Here is a 15759-nt window from a genome sequence, read left to right as displayed (position 1 = left end):
AGAGAGAGCTCCGTTGTTAAGTAGGAGCTAATGGCTGATTTCTATGGCAGATTCAGTCCTGATGTGAAGAGCTGGGAGGGAGGGTGCAACGCTCTGCAGATTCAGCATTGCAGGTATGTGTTCCTGATTTTCTCAATGGGACTTCCTAATGTTAAAATAGCATCGCAAGTTGGTGCTGTGCTATTTTTGTGCGATGCGTTTTTACCATTAGAAAGTCCCATTGACAACCGTGTAATAAAATGCAGCGATATCGCGTGAAAAAAACATGCAAGAAAAACGCAAGTGGATTTTCACCCTTTAGGTGTGGACTACACTATGTTGAACAATGTCCTGTTCTGTGTATGTCTAAAGGTGTGGACTACACTAGGTGTGAATAGGGCCCTGTTCTGTGTATGTCTGAAGGTGTGGACTACACTAGGTGTGAACAATGTCCTGTTCTGTGTATGTCTAAAGGTGTGGACTACACTAGGTGTGAATAGGGTCCTGTTCTGTGTATGTCTGAAGGTGTGGACTACACTAGGTGTGAATAGGGTCCTGTTCTGTGTATGTCTGAAGGTGTGGACTACACTAGGTGTGAATAGGGTCCTGTTCTGTGTATGTCTGAAGGTGTGGACTACACTAGGTGTGAGCAGGTTCCTGTTTGGTATATCTGAAGGTGTGGACTACACTAGCTGTGAACAGGGTTCTGTTCAGTGTATATCTGAAGGTGTGGACTACACTAGGTGTGAACAATGTCTTGTTCCGTTTATGTCTGAAGGTGAGAACTGCACTAGGTGTGAACAATGCCTTGTTCTGTGTGGTGTTCCCTTTATGTTGCAGTCACTTGGTGTGAACAGGGTTGTGTTCTGTGTATGTCTGTAGGTGTTGAATATATTTCATATATTTCAATGAGAGCTGTGCCTGCAGTTACAAGCACAGGTCACTACACGGAGGTCGGCGTGGAGGCTTCCACTCTGACCTCTGTGTATTTGTGGTGCTTGCAGCATGTGCCCACTCAGCTGATCGGTTGGGGTCCCAAGTGACAGACCTCAGCCTATCAACTATTGATGACCTATCCTGACGATAGGTCATCAATAGTATTTCCCTGGAAAACCCCTTTAATCTCTGCCGTGTTTGAGTCAAAGAAATGCATCTATACGGCTGCTGCCCTCTAGTGTCAGTTTTGTGTAAATTCATGAGATTCAGCACCATTTGGTAGAAATTTGCTTTAGTGAGCTATGCTGGTGGCATGATTTCTGGTCTGGATGTGGAGATAAAGAAACCTGGGTCTGGAGCAAAGTACGTAGTAGTTGAATGACTGATCAACTGAGAAAAGGAAGCTTTGAGAGTACTGAGAGGTGATGACTAGAGATGAGCGAGCACCAAAATGCTCGGGTGCTCGTTACTCGAGTCGAACTTTCAGTGATGCTCGAGAGTTCGTTTCGAGTAACGAACCCCATTGTCCCTGCGCTGAGCCAATCAGAGGCAGCCCTCACTCACCCATTCATGAATTCATGAATGGGTGTGAGTGAGGGCTGCCTCTGATTGGTCAGGCTGTGACCAATCAGAGGCAACTCATTCAGCAGGCGGGGATTTTAAATCCCCGGCAGCTGAATACTACTCACAGCTGTTCAGAGCAGTTCAGGGAAACTGCAGCCTGCCACGCTGAACTCCGTCTGCTGGGACCAGGTGAGTATATATATATATTTTATTTTTACACATTTCTGGATGAATTGCAGGGAAGGGCTTATATATTTAAGCCCTTCCCGACAATTCATCCCGCGATCACCGGCAGCCCATTGCTTTCAATGGAGCCAGCTGTATTGCCGGCTCCATTGAATTCAATGGGCTAACATCGTTCTGCCGGGACAAGGTGAGTATATATATTTTTTTTTTATTTTTACACATTTCTGGATGAATTGCAGGGAAGGGCTTATATATTTAAGCCCTTCCCGACAATTCATCCCGCAATCGCCGGCAGCCCATTGCTTTCAATGGAGCCGACTGTATTGCCGGCTCCATTGAATTCAATGGTCAGTGCTCGTTTAATCGAGACGAGTACCGCGTGGTGCTCGTCTCGAGTAACGAGCATCTCGAGCACCCTAATACTCGAACGAGCATCAAGCTCGGACGAGTATGCTCGCTCATCTCTAGTGATGACCAAACAGTGCCACGCAATAAGGAAGTGACAGAGAGGTTTACCTACAAAAGGAAATAGAGTTGACAGAACCAAGACAGAGGAATAACTGAAAGTATATTCAGCTTTGTGCGCAAATTGTAACACCTGGCAAGTAAAACAAACTACTCTTAAGTTAAATGCATTGCAGTAAAAGTAACTACATGCTTGCCACCTATTTCCAAAGGCCCATTTACACGTAATGATTATCACTCAAAATTTGTTCAAACGACTGAATTTGAGCGATAATCGTTACATGTAAACGTGGGCATCCTGCATTTTTCGTTTGAACAATGATTTTAAAGTGAACTTAAAATCCATCATTCAGCTATTGGAGATAAAGCAGTTTGTATTTATCTCCAGTAGACCGCAGGCTGTGTTCTCCGCGGGGAGCCAGCGCATAACATTGTTAATTGCCAGCAGCCCCCAATGAGAACAATGCAGCTGCTCGCATAGCTGAGTGTGTGACTAATCACAAGCTGGGCTCTGCAAACAGCTTCTGGAGGCTCATTATATGCAGATGAAGATGATAAAGTGTTAATGGCAATTAGTGTCCATTAACACATTATGCAAAAAGGTCGCTAAAACTTTTAATCTTTCAACCATTTAAAAGATTATCTTTGCGTGTAAATGGGCCTTAATACTGATCTCCTCCTTCAAGAATTCCTATAGTGGTATCAAAATAGCAAAAGTTGCTAATGTTCTTTTATTATCCCCAATGGACAGTCATATACAGTATAGCAAAGAACCATGAGGTTATAGAGAACTACTCAGCATAAGGTTTCTGGGTCATTAAAATAAGCAAAAAACTTTTAGCGGACATTAGGTTACCCATAACTGAGGAGAAACTGCTTCAGACTGAATTTGAAATCTACGATACCAAGACTGGTAGATGGTCAATAAAATGTTAATGTCTAAGAAGACAATTGCATAAGTTACCATTTACTCTGTGTTTTGGAAACCGTAAGTTGATATTTTCTGTTTAAGATAATACTGTATGTCACCCATAAAGAGTACAGATTATATATTAGATACAGTATATACACCATTTGATGATCATCTGTGCTACAGGAAGGAACCAGATGTATTCCTAGTATGAAGTAATGCATATAAAGTATATAAAGTCCATTCGCTGGTGACCCTCTTTTTATCCACAGAGCCCACCGTGACCCAGAGGTTACTTCGTGTTGTGTCATAGAAATGTTATGAGATCAGAACTGGGGAAATCAATCACCTGCTACCTGAAAATAGCATCTCCATTCTGTCTGACTGCATGTATGTTCTGATGTGGTAGAAAATGATTATCAATCAGTGTAAAATGTCTATTGATTTGTATAAACTATATGTATTACACAGCTATAGTGATTTGACATTGCAGAGACCAGTAGCAGCAGCATCTTTTATCATGATAATTGCTGGACAATGGCGTGATAAGGGATGTGTGTTACATTATCAGCTCAATATGAGTTCAGTAGGATGATGAGGAAGTAGTCTGTCTACGGTCAAATTACATAGGCATTCAGCTAACTGGAAATTACATGTTGGCTGCATGCCTCCTACCCTCCCCCTTCTCAACTTCTAAAGCAAAGGAGAATCCTGTGCTTAGAGCACATGGTGAGACAAAGAAGACGTTGGGAGAGGGAAGGAGGAGGAGGGGAGGGGGAAGGAGGAGGAGGGGAGGAGACTCACTTTGCTTAAACCTATAACCATGCTTGAAAACCATGTACGTCATATGTTATACGCCCATAAAGGGCAGGTATTATGTGTTTTAATAAAATAAGTCTCTGGCACTGTAACGCCCAGAGAGTTGCTTAGACTTCTTGCTGAACATGTCTCAGTGTGATCTCCATATGTGTGCACACACCATCCTTTACAATTAGGAAGCTACAGAATACCCCAGATCCTGCTGGAGAAATTTGGATCCAGAACACTGATTGCTGGTACTGTTGCATCTATTGGTTGATACTATTGCTATGTATGGAGTTTGGGAGTCAGTAACACTGTTGGTCTTCTTACCTGCCACAAGCATCCAGGTGAAAGGACTTATCTGTTAGGGCTACATCAGATGGGACTTTGATATTAAACTCAAACCTTTGTGAGACTAGAGAGAATAGAAATGTCAATTATTACAAATTCTGTCAATTTTCTGCTAATTGTCCATTTATTGCACTTTTTTCAAGACAATATGTAAGTAATACTAACTAGGACATGTACAACAATGGATAATGTGGCTGAAAACATAGTGAAAACAGTTGTGGGTGACTGTCAGCTATCAAAAACAGCTGCCCCCTACTGTGAAAGGAGCAGGCTCGGCTCCCAAGCTCACTCCATACAATCACACCGAACGTATGAGGTACATGTACAGCCTACGTCAGGAAAAGGTTAAAATTATGTTATGGTGAAACTACATATTTAAAAGAAAGGCTATTTTTAAGCCATTTGCCAATCACTACAAATAACTATTGTACTGTGTCTTACTGTTATGGGAACACCAAATGTGTAGATATTTTGTATTAAATTTGTTTAATGCATTTTTGAGGTTATGCTATTTTTTTGTTTAGGAATGTTTGTCACTTCTTGGTTTTATGTTTTAGATTTATTTAGTTATAGAATTTTCTGATATTCAAGTGAATTACATGGAGGTATAGAACAGGCAGGGTTGCCAACCATCCAGAAATTCCTGCACAGTCAGTAAAAACAGAAAGCTTTTTTTCTAGCATCCGTGAAAATATTTGAGGTGTCTATGAATCTTTTTGAGGCTGGTGATACTCAAGCAGATCATCACTGTAATTATCATTAGAGATGAGCGAACGTACTCGGATAAGCACTACTCGTCCGAGTAATGTGCTTTATCCGAGTACCTCCCCGCTCGTCATGAAAGATTCGGGACGCGCTGCGGAGCGGGGAGCTGCAGGGGAGAGCGGGGAGGAACGGAGGGGAGATCTTTCTCTCCTTCTCTCCCGCCCGCTCTCCCCTGCTCCCCGCTGCGACTCACCTGTCAGCAGCGGAGCGCCCCGAATCTTTCAGGACGAGCGGCGAGATACTCGGATAAAGCAAATTACTCGGACGAGTAGTGCTTATCCGAGTACGTTCGCTCATCTCTAATTATCATCTTTTTACAGTTCACGGTAATTACTTGTAATGAGTTCATATCAGTATCTGACCTATGGACATGAATTACTTATCATTGTCATTTAGTATGGCTTTTCAGTGGATCTGTAAAAAATGTTGTTTGTCAGTGATTTTTGATAAGGTGTCCAGGAAAACAGAATATTCTGGTTGGCAACTCTGCAGAGTAGGCTACATGATCATTGAATTATTTTTATGTCAGCTTACCGTATTCATCAACTTTAAAGGATTGTCTACAGACATCAGATATCTTAATTTTGTACTCCCCATGAGCTAATTCATGGGCCAGAGGGAAGCTGAACTCAGCAAATCCTTGTGTTGTAGATACATCCAGCCACTGTGCTATGCGCTGGTTATTTGGATCCTGAAGGAGGAGAGAGAAATAATGGGATTTCTTATGGCATAAAGTCTAATTTAGGGTTGGACTGGCCCTCAAGACGACCCCAGCAGACCAGAGAACTCTTTTCATTATATTCTGTCTCATACTGCAATGAAAAATATATAGAATGTTTCAGTGTGTCCCTGGAGATCAAGGATTTTCTTCTCCTCTTTCTCACAATCTTGTTTCTGTCTTAGAAGCAGTTCTAACATAACTGCAACCAGTCCAGCAGCACTGCGGCCCCATAGATAAGAGGACCCACCACCACCATAAAAGCAACTAGAAGCTTCCCAATGTCTTTTAAAGTACAGTGCATTAAGAAAATCTTCAGACTCTTTCACTTTTTTTACATTTTGTTATCTTGTGGCCTTTTGCAAATTTATAAAAATAAATATCAAGTTTTCCCCATCATTCTGCAAACAATACCCCATAATGACAAAGTGAGACAAAATGTTAGTTTTTGGGCTGACACCCACTGGCGTTTTTTTCTCTGTTGCGCTGTGAGAGCAAGTGAAAACACTCACCAGGAAAAAAGCCGGGATGACGCCGGGATATTGCCAGTCTTTTCACTGGGGCCAGCGGCAGCAGCGCTAACCCCATTGAGAAGATAGGAAGAATACCGCAGACTTCAGCCACAGCTGTCAGAGCTAGTACAGCTGTGGCAGAAGTGCAGCATGCTATCCCATAGCTTTCAGTGGGATCAGCGCTGCTGCCGGTCCCAGTGAAAGCAGTGGTTTGTGGCAAACCCTGCAGTATGATTTTCGGGGAAGGGCTTGAAATATAAGCCCTTCCCTGAAAAATCATCATTAAATGGTAAAAAACTTTTTTTAAAAATTACTCACCTCTCCACCGCTCAGACATGTCTTCCGGCTGGCTCCCCGACACTGCTATCCAGCACTTTCAGCAGGCGGGGATTTAGAAATCCCTGCCTCCTGAAAGGACTGTGCTGATTGGCTGAGCGCTCAGCCAATAACAGCTAGTGGTTAGCAGGTGATGAGCAGTGCCAGGTTACCTCCAGATATAGCATTTAGAATTGTGGCCAAAAAGTTCAATCTTGGTTTCATCAGACCACAGAATCTTGTTTCTCACAGTCTGAGAGTCCTTTAGTTGCTTTTTGGTAAATTTCAGTCAGGCGTTACATGTTTTTTTACTGAGGAGAGGCTTCTTTCTTGCTACTCTGCCATAAAGCCCAGGGTGGTGGAGAACTGCAGTGATGGTTGACTTTCTGGAAGTTTCTCCCATCTGCATATAGGATCTTTGAAACTCAGCCAGAGTGACCATTGGGTTCTTAGTCAACTCTCTTACCAAAGCCATTCTCCCCCAATTACTTAGTTTGGTAGGATCGCAAGCTTTAGGAAAAATCATGGTTGTTCTAGACTTTGTCCATTTAAAAATTATGGAGGCCGCTGGGCACTTGGGAACTTTTAGCGCCTCAGAAAGTTTTTCTAGTTTTCTCCAGATCTACGCCTCCACACAATTCTGTTTCTGAGCTTTAACGGCAGTTCTTTCCACCTTATGGTTTTGGCTCTGATATGCATTGTGAGCTGTGAGACCTTATAAAGACAGGGATATGTCTTTTTAAAATTATGTCTAATCAACTGAATTTACCACAGATAACTCCAATCAAAGTGTAGAAACATCTCACAGATTATCAAGATCAATCGGAGAACCCCAGAGCTAAATATCAAGTGTCACATCTAAGGATACGTTCACACGAGCGTGTTTTGGTGTGTACTTAGGTGCGTACATACGTCCGCACGAAGGTACGAGCAAAAACACGCGTGAACACAGCTGCATGCTTGTTGTCAAAGGAGCCGCGGCTGCTGCCGGCGGCTCCATTGAAAACAATGCTCTGCCGGTCCCCTGCATTCTTTTCCAGGGAAGGGCTTTACATATAAGCCCTTCCCTGAAAAAGAAACATTTTAGTGAAAAACAAAAAAAGAATAAAAAAAACTTACCTCTCCGCCGCCGCTGTGACCCCTGCGGGCATGAAGAACACATCTGCCACATGCGGCAGATGTATCCTTCACCCCGCTAGTTAAAAGAATTCCCTGCTGCTACATCTGCCACATCTGGGGCAGATGCAGCAAAAGGAATTCTTCAATTCTCAACCGCAGCTGTCACACATGACAGCTGCGGTAGAGAATCCTGCTGCTGGCATCCTGTCAATGGCTTTTCAGGGAAGGGCTTATGAAGCCCTTCCCTGAGAAGCCATTTAAAATAGGGGGGCTCGGCTGCGACTTCTAGCGCTGTCCCAGGCTCTGTAGTTCTGAGCTATCACCAGCCGGGGAATTAAAATCCCCGCCTGCTGGTAGCTCTGATTGTGGTTGGCTGAATTGCTCCAGCCAATAACAATCAGAGCTACCAGTAGGCGGGGATTTTAAATCCCCAGTTGCTGATAGCTCAGCAGCGCTACAGAGCCGGGGACAGTGGCAGAAGTCCCCGCTGAGCCCTGGCAGCTGTTAGTGGCTTTGCAGGGAAGGGCTTCATAAGCCCCTCCCTGAAAAGCCTTTTAAAATAGTAAAGAAAATTTAAAAAATAGATACTCACCTCCCTTCAGCTGCCGGGGCACAGCTGCGTCTTCTCCTGCTGTCCCCTGCACTGTGGTGCTGAACTGCTGATCTATCAGCAGCCGGGGATTTAAAATCAAGCGTGTTTTTGTGCGTGCGTATGCACGCACCAAAACACGCTCGTGTGAACCCACCCTAAGGGTGTGAAAACTTATGTCAATGCAAAATGTTAAAAAATGTTTGTCAGTTTTTCATAAGTGAAAAACTAATATTCTCTTTTCATTATGAGGTATTGAGTGCAGAACGATAGGGAAGACTATTCTAAAAATAATATTTATTGATAATATCTTAAAACATGTAGCACAATTTTTTAAATATATTATCAATAAATATTATTTTTAGAATAGTCTAGACTGTGAAGGACTAATTGATTACTATTAGACTATTTCCCCTGTGATTTATACAGAATGAGGGCTCAGTCACACGGGCGCCAATCCGACCATGTTTCTGCAGGATAAGACCGTTGCACTGCAGGTGTGGACGACTCTCTGTACAGGCCGGAAGAAAGAACACATGGCCGGCAATGGAGCAGGTCATGCAGAGAGTCGTCCGCACGTGATACGACCGTCTTACCCTGCAGAAACACGACGCCTGTGTGACTGAGCACTCATAGGGAAGAACTGAATGTTTGTTTGTTTTTTATTTGCCCAAGGCCACAGCCCAAGAAAATATAAAAAACTGAATGGATCTTAAATAGAGATGAGCGAACGTGTTCTTCCGAGCTTGATATTCGTGCGAATATTAGGGTGTTCGGGATGTTCGTTATTCGTAACGAACACCATGCGGTGTTCTGGTTATTTTCACTTCCTTCCCTGAGACGTTAGCGCGCTTTTCTGGCCAATTGAAAGACAGGGAAGGCATTACAACTTCCCCCTGTGACGTTCAAGCCCTATACCACCCCCCTGCTGTGAGTGGCTGGGAAGATCAGGTGTCACCCGAACATAAAAGTCGGCCCCTCCCGCGGTTCGCCTCAGATGCGGTGTGAGTTAGATGAGGGACAGTGCTGTTTGTACCGGAGCTGCTGTAGGGAAAGAATTGGTAGTTAGTGTAGGCTTCAAGACCCCCCAAAGGTCCTTATTAGGGCCACTGATAGCTGTGTGTTGGCTGCTGTTAGCAGTGGCAAATTTTTTTTTCTCAAAATCACCTCTGCAGACCGTTGCACCTGGCATTAGGGACAGAAGTGCTGCATAGGCAGGGAGAGTGTTAGGAGTGAGTGTAGCCTTCAAGAACCTCAACGGTCCTTTCTAGGGCCATATTTATCCGTGTGCAGTACTGTCCAGGCTGCTGTTAGCTGTGCTGCATTTTTTTTTGCTTCTCAAAATCGCCTCTGCAGACCATTGCACCCTCCATTGATACTGCAGGGAAAGAATTGTATAGGCAGGGCGACAACACAGTTGTTATTCATTGAATATACGCAGTGCTGCCTTTTGGTGCCAAAAAACTGAAAACAAATCTATTTGTCCAGCCTCTGTCCGTCCTAAGGGCTGTGGACACGTGTGAGCTGCGTGAACAACATTGCTAAATCAGACGCACCCAGCTACGCTTTACTGCTGGCTTCGCCATTTGCTTTCCTTAATTGGGAAAAAAATACCTGCTCTCCAAGAGTTATAATAACTCTGCTACCCTCACGTTCTGTGACACATAAGCAGGGACACAGCACAGTTATTAAACTTCTCATGTTCATTGAATATACGCAGTGCTGCCTTTTGGTGGAAAAAAACTGAAAACAAATCTATTTGTCCAGCCTCTGTCCGTCCTAAGGGCGGTGGAGACGTGTGAGCTGCGTGAACAACATTGCTAAATCAGACGCACCCAGCTACGCTTTACTGCTGGCTTCGCCATTTGCTTTCCTTAATTGGGAAAAAAATACCTGCTCTCCAAGAGTTATAATAACTCTGCTACCCTCACGTTCTGTGACACATAAGCAGGGACACAGCACAGTTATTAAACTTCTCATGTTCATTGAATATACGCAGTGCTGCCTTTTGGTGGAAAAAAACTGAAAACAAATCTATTTGTCCAGCCTCTGTCCGTCCTAAGGGCGGTGGAGACGTGTGAGCTGCGTGAACAACATTGCTAAATCAGACGCACCCAGCTACGCTTTACTGCTGGCTTCGCCATTTGCTTTCCTTAATTGGGAAAAAAATACCTGCTCTCCAAGAGTTATAATAACTCTGCTACCCTCACGTTCTGTGACACATAAGCAGGGACACAGCACAGTTATTAAACTTCTCATGTTCATTGAATATACGCAGTGCTGCCTTTTGGTGGAAAAAAACTGAAAACAAATCTATTTGTCCAGCCTCTGTCCGTCCTAAGGGCGGTGGAGACGTGTGAGCTGCGTGAACAACATTGCTAAATCAGACGCACCCAGCTACGCTTTACTGCTGGCTTCGCCATTTGCTTTCCTTAATTGGGAAAAAAATACCTGCTCTCCAAGAGTTATAATAACTCTGCTACCCTCACGTTCTGTGACACATAAGCAGGGACACAGCACAGTTATTAAACTTCTCATGTTCATTGAATATACGCAGTGCTGCCTTTTGGTGGAAAAAAACTGAAAACAAATCTATTTGTCCAGCCTCTGTCCGTCCTAAGGGCGGTGGAGACGTGTGAGCTGCGTGAACAACATTGCTAAATCAGACGCACCCAGCTACGCTTTACTGCTGGCTTCGCCATTTGCTTTCCTTAATTGGGAAAAAAATACCTGCTCTCCAAGAGTTATAATAACTCTGCTACCCTCACGTTCTGTGACACATAAGCAGGGACACAGCACAGTTATTAAACTTCTCATGTTCATTGAATATACGCAGTGCTGCCTTTTGGTGGAAAAAAACTGAAAACAAATCTATTTGTCCAGCCTCTGTCCGTCCTAAGGGCGGTGGAGACGTGTGAGCTGCGTGAACAACATTGCTAAATCAGACGCACCCAGCTACGCTTTACTGCTGGCTTCGCCATTTGCTTTCCTTAATTGGGAAAAAAATACCTGCTCTCCAAGAGTTATAATAACTCTGCTACCCTCACGTTCTGTGACACATTAGCAGGGACACAGCACAGTTATTAAACTTAGATAATTCATTCACTAGAGGCAGTGGGGCCTTTCGTTTTCCAAAAAGGGCAAAAATTATATTTGGCCTGCAGTCTTGCGCCAATTTATTTCCTGCCTGTGAAATCAAATCACTGGTAATACAGCATGCTGAGGGGTAGGGGTAGGCCTAGAGGACGTGGACGCGGCCGAGGACGCGGAGGGCCAAGTCAGGGTGTGGGCACAGGCCAAGCTCCTGATCCAGGTGTGTCGCAGCCGACTGCTGCGCGATTAGGAGAGAGGCACGTTTCTGGCGTCCCCACATTCATCGCCCAATTAATGGGTCCACGCGGGAGACGGTTATTAGAAAATGAGCAGTGTGAGCAGGTCCTGTCCTGGATGGCAGAAAGTGCTTCGAGCAACCTATCGTCTACCCGCAGTTCTGCGCCGTCCACTGCTGCCAATCCGAATCCTCTGTCTGCTGCTCCTCCTTCCTCCCAGCCTCCTCACTCCACTACAATAACACCTGCTCAGGAGCGGGAACACTCCCAGGAACTGTTCTCGGGCCCCTGCTTAGATTGGGCAGCAGCGGTTCCTCTCCCACCAGAGGAGTTTATCGTCACTGATGCCCAACCATTCGAAAGTTCCCGGGGTCCGGGGGAAGAGGCTGGGGACTTCCGCCAACTGTCTCAACAACTTTCTGTGGGTGAGGAGGACGATGACGATCAGACACAGTTGTCTTGCAGTGAGGTAGTAGTAAGGGCAGTAAGTCCGAGGGAGCAGCGCACAGAGGATTCGGAGGAAGAGCAGCAGGACGATGAGGTGACTGACCCCACCTGGTGTGCAACGCTTACTCAGGAGGACAGGTCTTCAGAGGGGGAGTCAAGGGCATCAGCAGGGCAGGTTGCAAGAGGCAGTGCGGTGGCCAGGGGTAGAGGCAGGGCCAGACCGAATAATCCACCAAGTGTTTCCCAAAGCGCCCCCTCGCGCCATGCCACCCTGCAGAGGCCGAGGTGCTCTAAGGTCTGGCAGTTTTTCACAGAGACGCCTGACGACCGACGAACAGTGGTGTGCAACCTTTGTTGCGCAAAGCTCAGCCGGGGAGCCAACACCAACAGCCTCACCACCACCACCATGCGCAGACATATGATGGCCAAGCACCCCACAAGGTGGGACGAAGGCCGTTCACCGCCTCCGGTTTGCACCCCTGCCTCTCCCCCTGTGCCCCAACCTGCCACTGAGATGCAACCCCCCTCTCAGGACACAGGCACTACCGCCTCATGGCCTGCACCCACACCCTCATCTCCGCTGTCCTCGGCCCCATCCAGCAGTGTAGTTCAGCGCACCGTTCAGCCGTCGCTTGCGCAAGTGTTCGAGCGCAAGCACAAGTACGCCGCCACGCACCCGCACGCTCAAACGTTAACCGTCCGCATAGCAAAATTCATCAGCCTTGAGATGCTGCCGTATAGGGTTGTGAAAACTGAGTCCTTCAAAAGTATCATGGAGGCGGCGGCCCCGCGCTACTCAGTTCCCAGTCGCCACTACTTTTCCCGATGTGCCGTCCCAGCCCTGCACGACCACGTCTCCCGCAACATTGTGCGCGCCCTCACCAACGCGGTTACTGCCACGGTCCACTTAACTACGGACACGTGGACAAGCACAGGCGGGCAGGGCCACTACATCTCCCTGACGGCACATTGGGTGAATTTAGTGGAGGCTGGGACAGAGTCAGAGCCTGGGACCGCTCACGTCCTACCCACCCCCAGAATTGCGGGCCCCAGCTCGGTGCTGGTATCTGCGGAGGTGTATGCTTCCTCCACTAAAGCACCCTCCTCCTCCTCCTCCTCCTCTGTCTCGCAATCAAGATGTGTTAGCAGCAGCATGTCGCCAGCAGTCGGTGTCGCGCGGTGTGGCAGCACAGCGGTGGGCAAGCGTCAGCAGGCCGTGCTGAAACTACTCAGCTTAGGCGATAAGAGGCACACGGCCCACGAACTGCTGCAGGGTCTGACACAGCAGACCGACCGCTGGCTTGCGCCGCTGAGCCTCCAACCGGGCATGGTCGTGTGTGACAACGGCCGTAACCTGGTGGCGGCTCTGCAGCTCGGCAGCCTCACGCACGTGCCATGCCTGGCCCACGTCTTTAATTTGGTGGTTCAGCGGTTTCTGAAAAGCTACCCACGCTTGTCAGACCTGCTTGTAAAGGCGCGCCGGCTCTGCGCACATTTCCGCAAGTCCCACACGGACGCTGCCACCCTGCGCACCCTGCAACATCACTTTAAGCTGCCAGTGCACCGACTGCTGTGCGACGTGCCCACACGGTGGAACTCTACGCTCCACATGTTGGCCAGGCTCTATGAACAACGTAGAGCTATAGTCGAATACCAACTCCAACATGGGCGGCGCAGTGGGAGTCAGCCTCCTCAATTCCTTTCAGAAGAGTGGGCCTGGTTGGCAGACATCTGCCATGTCCTTGGTAATTTTGAGGAGTCTACCCAGGTGGTGAGCGGCGATGCTACAATCATTAGCGTCACCATTCCTCTGCTATGCATCTTGAGAAATTCCCTGCAAACCATAAAGGCAGCTGCTTTGCGCTCGGAAACGGGGGCGGGGGAAGACAGTATGCCACTGGATAGTCAGGGCACCCTCCTGTCTATTTCTCAGCGCGTACAGGAGGAGGAGGAGGAGCATGAGGAGGATGAGGAGGAGGGGGAAGAGACAGCTTGGCCCGCTGCTGACGGTACACCGGCTGATTGCCTGTCATCCTTTCAGCGTGTATGGCCTGAGGAGGAGGAGGAGGAGGAGGAGGAGGATCCTGATAGTGATCTTCCTAGTGAAGACAGCCATGTGTTGCGTACAGGTACCCTGGCACACATGGCTGACTTCATGTTAGGATGCCTTTCTCGTGACCCTCGCGTTGCACGCATTCTGGCCACGACGGATTACTGGGTGTACACACTGCTCGATCCACGGTATAAGGAGAACCTGCCCACTCTGATTCCCGAAGAGGAAAGGGGTTCGAGAGTGTTGCTATACCACAGGACCCTTGCGGACAAGCTGATGGTAAAATTCCCAGCCGACAGCGCTAGTGGCAGAAGGCGCAGTACCGAGGGCAAGGTAGCAGGGGATGTGCGTAGATCGAGCAGCATGTACATCCCAGGCAGTGCAACAGTCTTTAAGGGCCTGGCCAGCTTTATGGCTCCCGACCAAGACTGTGTCACCGCTCCCCAGTCACGGCTGAGTCGGCGGGAGCACTGTAAAAGGATGGTGAGGGAGTACGTAGCGGATCGCACGACCATCCTTGGTGACGCCTCTGCCCCCTACAACTACTGGGTGTCGAAGCTGGACATGTGGCCTGAACTAGCGCTGTATGCCCTGGAGGTGCTTGCTTGTCCTGCGGCTAGCGTCTTGTCGGAGAGGGTGTTTAGTGCGGCTGGGGGAATCATCACAGATAAGCGTAGCCGCTTGTCAACCGACAGTGCCGACAGGCTAACACTCATCAAGATGAACAAAGGCTGGATTTCCCCAGACTTCTGTTCTCCACCAGCGGACAGCAGCGATACGTAAGCAATACGTAGGCTGCACCCGCGGATGGAAGCTACGTTCTCTCTCACCATCCAAAACGGGGACATTTCTGCTTCATCAATCTGTGTCTAATATTCCTCCTCCTCCTCCTCCTGCTCCTCCTCCTGAAACCTCACGTAATCACGCTGAACGGGCAATTTTTCTTAGGGCCACAAGGCTCACTCAAATAATTTTTCAGAACAATTTTTATAAGTTTCAATGCGCTTAAAAGCATTGGAACTTTAACTTGAACCAATTTTTCGTTACACTGGGCTGCCTCCAGGCCTAGTTACCACTTAAGCCACATTAACCAAAGCGATTAATGGGTTTCACCTGCCCTCTTGGCTGGCCATGGCCAATTTTTGGGATGTACATTAGTACTGTTGATACAGCAATTTTTGTGGGCCCTCGCCTACAGTGTAATCAAATTAATTTTTAGCCCACCTGCATTACAGCTGACGTTACCTCAGCTGTGTTGGGCAATGCAATGGGATATTTTTATGTACCGCCGGTGGGTTCCAGGGAGCCACCCATGCAGTAGGTGCACACTGAGTTTTTAATACATCTGTACACTTCTAAAGAACCCGTCTGACTGGGCCATGCAGTGTGGGCCGAAGCCCACCTGTATTACGCACGACATTACTACCTCAGCTGTGTTGGGCAATGCAATGGGATATTTCTATGTACCGCCGGTGGCTTCCTGGCACCCACCCAGGCAGTGGGTCCACAGGGAGTTTAACCTACATGTGTCCACTTGTAAAGAACCCCAGTCTGACTGGGGCATGCAGTGTGGGCCGAAACCCACCTGCATTAACCCTTTCCAGTCCACTGTGTGACCTGTGAAGACATTAGGGTTTAAGGCTGTACAGCTCCGTTGTTGGTAGACGTCCGTCGGGGTTCTCTTACTGTATATTGCCAGCCTCTCTGCTGTCGGAGCCTA

General features: G+C 47.2%; 1 protein-coding gene across 1 annotated transcript in view; it reads right to left on the bottom strand.

Moving 5' to 3' along the window:
* Positions 1-15759, bottom strand: part of LOC136626159 (alpha-2-macroglobulin-like) — a 149690-nt gene that overhangs the window by 116069 nt on the left and 17862 nt on the right. Inside the window, exons 6-7 of the mRNA XM_066600966.1 lie at positions 5492-5648; positions 4172-4256 (exon numbers count right to left, since the gene is read on the bottom strand). Of these exons, the coding sequence (XP_066457063.1) occupies positions 4172-4256; positions 5492-5648 (242 nt within the window). The remainder of the gene's footprint in view (positions 1-4171; positions 4257-5491; positions 5649-15759) is intronic.

This window comes from Eleutherodactylus coqui, chromosome 4 (genome assembly GCF_035609145.1).
Source record: "Eleutherodactylus coqui strain aEleCoq1 chromosome 4, aEleCoq1.hap1, whole genome shotgun sequence".
Taxonomy (NCBI): Eukaryota; Metazoa; Chordata; class Amphibia; order Anura; family Eleutherodactylidae; genus Eleutherodactylus; species Eleutherodactylus coqui.
This window is presented reverse-complemented; position numbering and strand designations above follow the sequence as displayed.